The 10,013-nt window shown below is 43.2% G+C and overlaps 1 protein-coding gene across 1 annotated transcript in view; it reads left to right on the forward strand.

Annotated features, from left to right (window-relative positions):
* gpc1a (glypican 1a) overlaps positions 1–8,587 on the forward strand; it is a gene marked incomplete at both ends in the record, with an annotated part of 59,230 nt that extends 50,643 nt beyond the window's left edge. Inside the window, 4 exons of the mRNA XM_080727548.1 lie at positions 537–677; positions 1,044–1,174; positions 6,450–6,625; positions 8,406–8,587. Of these exons, the coding sequence (XP_080583674.1) occupies positions 537–677; positions 1,044–1,174; positions 6,450–6,625; positions 8,406–8,587 (630 nt within the window). The remainder of the gene's footprint in view (positions 1–536; positions 678–1,043; positions 1,175–6,449; positions 6,626–8,405) is intronic.
* Between the last annotated feature and the right edge of the window lie 1,426 nt (positions 8,588–10,013).

Consider the following 10,013-nt stretch of genomic DNA (forward strand, 5'->3'; position numbering starts at 1 on the left):
TTCTTTAGCCTGTTGCTCCTCCTAACCCCTTACCGAATAATAGGCCTACTAAGAGTATAATTACCAAATCTTGTATTTTGGAGCCAAGCATAATAATAATAATGTATTTGTGATATAAGCTGTATGAATTAGTAGGATAACTCTTCCCCCTAGACCATCTAGATATGTATTTTAGTCTGACCAAAAAAAGGTCAGACAATCAACAGGATTCTCCTATTCATTTGTATAGAAAAATGTTTTACTTGGTACTTGTTTTTCTCAAGACAGGTTCCTAGATTGCATTGCTAGTTTATATACAGTCAGTGCTTGTTAGAAGCTTTTCCATGCACAATCACTGGTGTGAAATGTGGCTCTATAGTGACATCTAGTGGAATGTTGTTGAACTCACAAATAATGGACAAAAACTAAACACTGAAAACAGGACAGTGTCTTTGAAGTGTGTGACTGAATTGGTGTCAGTAAGCCATTGTGTGTGTGTGTGTGTGTGTGTGTGTGTGTGTGTGTGTGTGTGTGTGTGTGTGTGTGCGCTCTCCCAGGTGTACCAAACGTGTGGACCTCCAGGAGAGACGGGGGCAGGGACCCCCAACCCTGAAGAGCACAAGAGGCGCAGTAACTCACTGACTGCTTCCACTGAGTACAAACCCACTGCCACTGCTGAACTCAGACTGGAGATGCAGGTCAGGGTTATGTTCATACTGCACGTGTGTGTGTGTGCGTGCGTTCATTTGCTCGCACTTGTTTTAAAGCAGTGATTATCAAAGGGGTCCTTGGTTCTGGGGGGTCCTCAGCAAAATTGAGTTAATATAGCATTACTGTAATATCAGTTCATACGTAAGCCTACATCAGCTGCAATGATCTTGGAACAAATTAAACAAAACAAATTAATATCTTTGAAACATTTTAACCGCACAAATCTTATATAGGGGTCTCTGGCCCCAAATATTTTTCAGATGGGGCTCCGTGGCCAAATGCATATTAATTTGACTTGTAAAAGTTGGAGAACCAGTGTGTTAAAGTGTACTGTCTGTCTGTCATGTCCTCAGGTGTCAGATCTGTCCAGTAAGCTGAGGGCCATGCAGCAGTACTGGGTCCAGCTCCCTGCAGCGCTCTGCGTCAAGTTGGCAGCAGGCAACACCAATCAGGACAAATGCTGGAATGGCATGACCAAGGCCAGGTGGGTCAGACTGAACCATGGGGCTACAGCTATGGCACATTCCCAGGTTCCAGGGCTTTGACTATTGATTATTATTATTTATTTATTTGTATTTACAGTAGACAATAATTTTTTACGCCCTTTTTCTCCCCAATTTAGTCGCTATATGCCAAATGATTCCTCCCCACACACATTTCTGTACAAGCACACAACGCCTCGCGATGCGAGGCGTTGTCTGCTTGTAGATCTGCTATTTTCACTACTTTAACTTGTTTTAAAGATAATTAAAAAAAAGAACGGATTTGAACATACAAGGTTTCCACCCGACATCGACGATGTGTAATGACTCACCCTCCCTGGCTTCCCTCCCCTGTCAAACGCTGGGCCAATTGTGTTTTTGTAGATGCCAGTTGCTCCACGTTGGATTCATACCCACAACCTCTTTGGTGGTGGGCAGGGACTTTACCACTAGGCCACCCCGAGTGCCATATTGATTATTTTTCTATGTGAATATTCTATCGCCGTGGTTCTCAAATCTTTTCATGTCAAGGACCCCCAAATTGATTTGTATTTGGCCGTGCACCCCCATCTGAAAAGGATTTGTGCCAGGGACATAAGATTTGTGTAGAAACTAAATCTAAATTGACGCGCTGTGAGCTTGTCGCTCAAATTACGAAAGTATCCGATCTACAAACTCAAAAAGTGTCCCGATGTCACGCGTTGTGAGCTCGTAGATCTTTTAAATAATCACTTAAATTGATTAGTTTGATTAACTGTTTGATTAACTGTCCAGTTCAAAAGCTTGTTACTTAAGATACAGTATGTGTGAAGGTAATATCCCACTTTTTGTTACATCTTGCATCAGAGCCAATGCTGATCAGCCAGGTCAGAGTTGCTATAGTACAGTGGAACGTTGGGAAGTTGCTGCATTGCGTTTGACAGGTTTTGATTGATCGATAGAATACTTTGTTAATTAGTAAGTTAGCAAAAAAGTACAGAGTTACAAGACAGGTATATAATGCTAGAAAGATAACACAAAAGGCCCTCAGGGCTTTTTCCATTGTGGTCCTGTATGTAGGCATCAGCTGTGTTGCAACAGGATAGGTGTGCTTCTCTTTTAGATTTGCAGATAAATAAATGTCAGGGCATGTTGACATGGAGCAGGGTTTCTCAAAGTGTCAGACCCAAAAGATAAATATGGTGTCGCCCCAGGACCCAAACTGAATTAATCATTTAAGAAAATACTTTTAAAAAATAGTAAAAATAGCTGATCTACAAGCTCACAAGCACAACCTGTTGCTACTTGTACTGTAGATCTGCTATGTGTAATTTAATAATGTTTTTACATTTCTGAAATTCTCCTTAATAACTGCTTTCAAAATAAAAAAATAAAAAAGATTAGTAGGAAATGTGTAAAAAATAAGAAAAAAAGTTCTTGTGACCCATGGATCCGCAACCCATAAAAATGGTTTTGCGACCCAAAAACGGGTCCCGACCCATTGTTTGAGAAACACTGACATGGATGACTCTGAACAGTGCACAGCAGAACTGTACAGGTTCCTGTATAATTTGAGAGGCAAGCCAAGGCATGACACAGATTAAATACCTGGCAGGTTAAAGGCTGCAGCTGTTGGTTTCTGCGGCCGTGAAACAATACAAGAGTTTATGATCTTGATACATAATCCTGCACCTGAAGACATGCATACGGATATCGTCACTGTCAGGCAGAAACCCTGTATCTCCACATTTCATCTTTTTGTTTTCATAAATAAATGCCCCAATTTAATTTTGGGATGCACTGAGAGTTTGTAGATCTGCTATTTTCACTAGTGTGAGGGACAAAATAATAATACTATTATTGATTGATTGATTGATTGATTGATTGATTGATTGATTGATTAATTGATTGAAGAATGTATTAGAAGTTTTGCAATAGGAAAAGGTACAGTTTCATGACAGTACAAATCACTGGTACAAGGTCAACTAAAAGGAGATCCTAGTAAGCTTTTCGGCTTATTTACACAGGAACCACTTTATGTACCTCATATAACATTGAAGTTGACGTTTTTGAAGTAGTTAGTCAGGTACATGGGTATCTTGGTGTAGTGTATCTTGTACACCAGGCCCATTACAAGATGCTGTACTCTGTCAGCTACTTTAAGCCATATGTGGTGATAAGCAGTGAGGTGGGCCAGAGAAGAAAGGCCAAGCAGGACCCTAATTAGTTTGTTCTGAGCTTTAACTTTAAGGGATTTGGGGCATCACGATACCATACGAGGATTCCATAGCCAATGAGGGGCAGAATAAGTGTCTTCTTCTATTAGTCCTCCTATAGTCTTCTTATGACAGGCCCAAAACATGCCCAGGTCGAAAGTGGTCAAATCTGTCTATTGGGTTCATTCATATTTAACCAATGAAATGTACAAGAGCTTCTGACTAAATAATAACTACATTGGATCTACTGGAACATGGGTTTGTTTGTGATTTCTGGAAAGGTAACCGTTTTGGACATACAAGGTTTCTGCCCGACACGATGATAAATACGGCCCGTATATACAGTATAAGTAATTCACATACAGTGTGTATGCACTATGCAGTCATGGACAAATGCCACGGCTGTCATTGAATCCTAACCCTAACCACACAGGACTACACAGATTAGATTAGACGTGACAGATTAGATTTACACAGATCCAATCTCCAACATCTGATGCTTCCATAACAGCCCCTGTAAACAGCTCCCCTAATCCATCCTCTTGTGTAGCGTAAATGGATTACAACAATTTGATGCCACGTTGAAATATGCAGTCTTAAACACATGACACGCATGAATGCACACACTTTTTCTACTTCAGCCGTCTTGCCATGTGTATGGATTATTGAACACATTTAGTATACTGTAATATACTGTATAGTGTATGTATAGGCTACAGTAAACCTGATTGGCTCAAAAAAGCCAAACAGTGACACTTTTTCTGAGCACATCATGCTGAATGTGATAGACAAAAGGCATAAAATATAGATGGACCGCTGGTTATGTGCGTGTGATGGCTCAGTGAAATATAAGTGTGTGCGTGCGTGCGTGCGTGCGTGCGTGCGTGTGCATGCATCCATGCATGCATCCATGGATGTGTGTGTGTGTGTGACGGTGTGACTGTGTGTGTGTGTGTGTGTGTGTGTGTGTGTGTGCGTGCGTGCGTGCGTGCGTGCGTGCGTGCGTGCGTGCGTGCGTGCGTGCGTGCGTGCGTGCGTGCGTGCGTGCATGTGTGTGTGTGTGTGAAAGAGAGAGAGAGTTTGCTGCTGAGATGACACTGAAATAAAGCTGAAATATTGACATTATGTGAAAGTTCCGGTTATTAACCTGCAGCCCAAATGACTGGCCCATTAATAATGAATATAAATATATATGACTCAGATCACTGCCTGAGTGAGTGTGTGTGTGTGTGTGTGTGTGTGTGTGTGTGTGTGTGTGTGTGTGTGTGTGTGTGTGTGTGTGTGTGTGTGTGTGTGTGTGTGTGTGTGTGTGTGTGTGTTTCTCATGCACTGTCAGCAGAAAATGATACATTTCATGTATTCATCACAGAATCTATGAGAGCTGCACACGTTTTCTAAAGTTGTCTCTGTGGGTTTGTGTGTTTACAGTACCATGTTATACTATCTTTGTTGGGTACCCCTGATGTTAATGGTCATTAAGGTTACATAATAAAGAAATTCAGGTTGAGATTTTCTATGTCTCCCTATAACACATACAGTAGCACATAACAGTGGGCCCTCATTCAGTCCCACTTTGATTATGCTTGCACCTCCTGCTACTCCAACACCAAAAAGCCACTAAAGACTAAGCTCCAAACCCCCCAAAACAAAGTGATTCGACTACTTCTCAACATGGGGCCCATGACCCACGTTTCTCCCACACATTTTGCAAGCCTAAGATAGCTCAACGTAGAAGACAGGGTTAAACCCACTAAAAATGGGATTCACTTTTAAAATAGTCAATGCAAATCTGCCCTCAATCCCCTCAGTGCCAGTATATCTGACCAAATATCTCCAAAAAGTTAGCGACTCCCACAGCCACAACACCAGAGGGAGCGCACACAACGATCTGGTAACACAAACCCATAAGACAAATATGGGCAAATTCCCCTTCTACAACACTGCCACCCAAGTGTGGAGTTCCTTGACTGCTTCCCTTAAAACATGTAGCTCGCTGGCTTCCTTCAAGACTGCCCTGAAAACTCATTTTTCAGGAGGCCAGAGGCGGAGGTAGTTATAGCACTTCTCCCATAGACAGGCGACAAGTGAGCCCCCCCTTACCCCCCCCCCCCTTACCTTAGCCCCACCCCCCTTGTCTCCACTACCCTGTACATATACTGTTTTGTATAACTGTGATGTTTGTATGTTTTTTGTTATTTGTATAACCACTAGAAGTTTGCGGCCCTTCGGGCCGCAAAAGTCTAGAGTTCAGCTTCACCACCATGTTGCGGCAGTGTGGTGTGTGTAATGGCCAAATATGGTAGTTTTTTGAGGGGAAAAAGTTTTTTTGAGAAAAATACGTTTTTTGAGAAAAAAAAAGTTTTTTGAAAAAAAAATTTTTTTTTTGGAAAAAAAAACATTTTTGAAAAAAAAATTTTTTTGAAAAAAAAAATTGAAAAAAAATTTTTTTTGGGGAAAAAAAAACGCTTGCGCACACACGCTCGCGCACGCACACACGCACGCACGCACACACACACACACACACACACACACCCCCCTCTGTTGTAATTCGATACTCTACTCTGCTCAGCTCCTCTCCCCCCTCCCTCCCCCTCCCTCCCTCTGTAACTTGATACCCTGATGATCATTTCAGCACTGGCCAGAATGTTCAGAATACTATGTCAGGACTGGCTGCTCTGCGTGAGGCGAAAGGCGAGATGTTGTTAAATTGAAATAAATGCCGTTCAAAGAGTGGCATGTTTAAAATGTGGACAATTTTCACGCTTGTTCGACGTGGTGGCTATGTTTGTGAGAGGTGTAGCGAGACAATGGAGCTAAACATTCAGGTTCTAAATTGTGACCACTTTGTGTTTGCTCAATTGTATGTATTAGATGAGTTGAATACCTAGGACTTGCGACGTAAATAAGACTGTAAAAATACTTATTTGCGATGTTCCTTTTAGGCAGGGTGTGTAACTGTACTTGTACTGTACTACATTCCTAAATGTATTGACTATACTTGTAATGTTCTCCACTTTTGTCTAATAAAATACTCAATCAATCAATCAATCAATCATAACTAAAACCTCCCTTTGCTCATCAGATACCTACCAGAGGTGATGGGCGACGGCTTGGCCAATCAGATCAACAACCCAGAGGTGGAGCTTGACATCACCAAGCCAGACATGACCATCCGACAACAGATAATGGAGCTCAAAATTATGAGCAACAGGCTGAAGAATGCACTGGACGGAAATGATGTGGATTTCCAGGATGCAAGTGGGTCTCTTTTCACTATTACTTCATATATAGGTATCTTTCAGCATGCAGGGAAACTTCCAGGGACGTGCTGGGCCCCTGATTCAGCCCGGGAAGAGAGTTGGAGAGGCCCTCATTGCGCGATCTCTCTCTATAGCGCTGCTGCTACTCAAAGATTTGCCCAATTTGGCCAATTACATGAGTTAAATTTTGTCGTTGTTGGGTGGAAACCTTGTATGTCCAAAACCGTTTGTTTTGTATTTATCATTTAAAAATGATTTAAACTAGTGAAAACAGCCGATCTACAAGCACACAACGCCTCGCACCGTGAGGCGTTGTGTGCTTGTAGATCTGCTGTTTTCACTACTTTTGTGCAACAGCCTTGTATGATGAAGCAGGGCTTTGCTTTGCGAAAAGATGTATACATTTGAAACTTGGAGATACGAGGTTTCTGCCCGACAGTGACGATTTACTTTGTTGGCCGCACAGCCCCCAAAATGGGCCGACATTTAATTTTAAATTTTTTCCTAATGGCCGGCCTGGACCGGCCGGGAATGAACCGGCAGTTCGGGAGTTGTCCCGCTTTTCCCAATGGCCAGCACGTCCCTGGGTTGTACAGTATGAACTGTACATCTAATGATGTAATGTCTTGCACCAGCAGAGAGTGAGTATAGGGTGATGATTGTCTTTCGGGAAGTGACGCGAATCACCAGCCATATTTGGCTATGAGTGCAAGGCGCAAGTTGGCACCTCGACAGAGTGCATTCTAGTAGGACTGTCACGATATGACATTTTACATGACAATTAATTGTCAGTCAAATAATTGTGTTTTTGTCGTTGATAATTACATTTCTGTTTGGCTTTAGGCTTTGAAGTTGCACATGGCAGATATGACACATAACCTAAATATACAAAGAAATGACTGACATTTGACAACTTTCTACTTAAAAAATAACATTGATGCGATGCGACGTGTTGTGAGCTTGTAGATCTGCTATTTCCACTATTTCTGAAAATGTTTGTAAATGTATGAACATTTTTCAACATTCACGATTATAACGATTATGACGAAATATTTGTGATTATGTCAAATAATTGCGATTAGACGATTATGTAATAATTGTGACAGCCCTACATTCTAGTTGCAAGTCAACATTTGAACGATTGGGTTTGGGTTGCAAATCGCGAAGTTTCCTGTAATTTCCAGTGTTAAGAAGGTGCTGATGAGGTTTATCTGGGAGATTCCTGCTTTACGATGTGTGGTCATGAATTGGCAGACAAAGTGAGAGCACATCATCATTGCGATGATGAATTTCTCCATTTCAGTTTTGTTGGCAATGTTCCCCCCCCCCCGTTCTATCTATGCCAGTGGTTCTCAAACTGGCGTCTGGGGACCCCCAGGGGTCCTTGAGGAGTTATGGGTCTGTAACTCTGAGAGTGTACGAATGTAATCTAATGGACCCCATACAGGTTCATTTGGTTCCATTCGGACACTGCCCGAGTTAGGATTTTATAGTGTAGATTTGGGTCCCAGAGATTAATTGTATTAAATTGTGGTATCGTACTTGGCCTCATGCATATCAAACTGAAGGTCCTTGGGAACCGCTGATCTATGCACCTTTAACCAATTAAAAGCGTGAAAGCATCCTTGTCATTTTAGATTGACAAGGATGGCTATTCAAAAATAGCCAACAAAATAATTTGGGAACATTTTTGAAAAATCTTGAAAGTGTGAGAAGATGGGTCAAAGTTGTCTCGAGCCCACTGTAATCTCCACCTGTCTCTAATGGGTTTCGTACAGGTGATGACATCAGCGGGTCGGGGAGCGGGATGTGCACGGCCAGCCACTGCACTCGGAGCAAATCAGGCTCGTATCCCTACCCGCCCAACAACAACCGAGTCAGAGGCACAGCCACGCCGCAGACACGCCCCTACGCCCTCCTACTGCTGCTGCCTTGGGCTACCCTGCTTCTCCAGCGATGATGGACAGCTGCTGCATCCAATCAGACATCAAGAGCTGATGAACCATGGGAAGGACAGAGGAGGGGGTAGAGAGGGGGGGGGGCTGCTGGTGGAAAGGTAACTTTGCCAAAAAAAAAAGAAAAAAAAGATAAAAGAGGGCATGAATGGACTACATTTTCTTTTGACCAAGAGAAGCGACAATGAACATTGACAATATTCTACGTTTCGTTTTGCTCGGTTTTAATGTGTCATTGTTTGATTGTGATCCAGTCAGTTGAACTGTTTTTTGGCTTCTGTTGAGTCCTTTCCACTTGGAATTGAAGAAGAGGAAGAAGAGAAAGGTAATGCTGATGATGAAGATTATGTTTTTTGTTTTTTGTTTTATACGTAAATGAGTGTCCAGTCAGCTAGACAGCAGAGTGTGACCATGCCAACTAGACAGCTGCCATGTCAGCTCCATGAGAGCTCACTGAGATAGGTTGTAGTGCTGACCTTAAGTGCGTTCAACAAGGTATTTGGTTTGTGGACCAACAGTCAATCAACTTTGTCAAAACTAACTTTCATAATGTAATGAAAGCACATCGAAAGGTTTCGTACGAAACCATGGTTTTCTTAGTTTAGGAGAAATGCACTCCTCTTGGGTTATCGCGCCTCCTAGCGTGCGATACAGAGCTACACATATGCTCCCGAATGACAAAGTCGGAGGGTATGCCAGTCAAAACGCCCCGCCCCAACCGTGGGCATAAGGCGCGAGACTGGCATGTGTACTTCCTCTTAACAACACCGTTCCTCTGCACGCAACATGCGCGCGAAGGGGCGTTTGAGGAGTGCATTTCTCCTAAACTAAGAAAACCATGGTTTCGTACGAAACCTTTCGTTTTCTGTCATTTACTCGAAATGCACTCCTCTTGGGTCACATAAACCCCCGGAAGCGCACACCCTCAAATTCCGCCCGCTCCGCCTGACAGGAGACCACACCCCCGGCGTGGCCCCTCCCCCACGGAGCCCCGAGCCCACCGGACTCGAGAGCGGAAGAAAGTAGAAAGACCCTGACAGACCGAAATCCGCCTCATGAACTAATAGGCCGACCAGGTCCGCCTCATAAAACCCTGACAGGCTGGAGCCCGCCTACTCACTAATAGGCCCACTAGCAGCCGTTTTATAAGGAAACAGGGTCCCCCCCTTTTACCGAGAGCAAAGGGACTTGGTCTCAGCTATAAAAAAGGGGGGAAAAAGTCTTTAACTAGAGGAGGCGGCAACACCCAGGACCGAATGCGCCAATGAAGATGGAGCCACGTCCAAATGGTAAAAAACCACAAAAGTCGACGGAGTCGACCAGTTAGCCGCCGAACAGATCTCTTGGATCGAGACACCCCTGGCTAGAGCCCAGGAGGTCGACATTCCCCTAGTGTCATGAGCCCTTAGGCCCTCAGGAACCGGGACTTTA

This window comes from Nannobrachium achirus (genome assembly GCF_963921795.1).
Source record: "Nannobrachium achirus genome assembly, chromosome: 1".
NCBI classification, from domain to species: Eukaryota; Metazoa; Chordata; class Actinopteri; order Myctophiformes; family Myctophidae; genus Nannobrachium; species Nannobrachium achirus.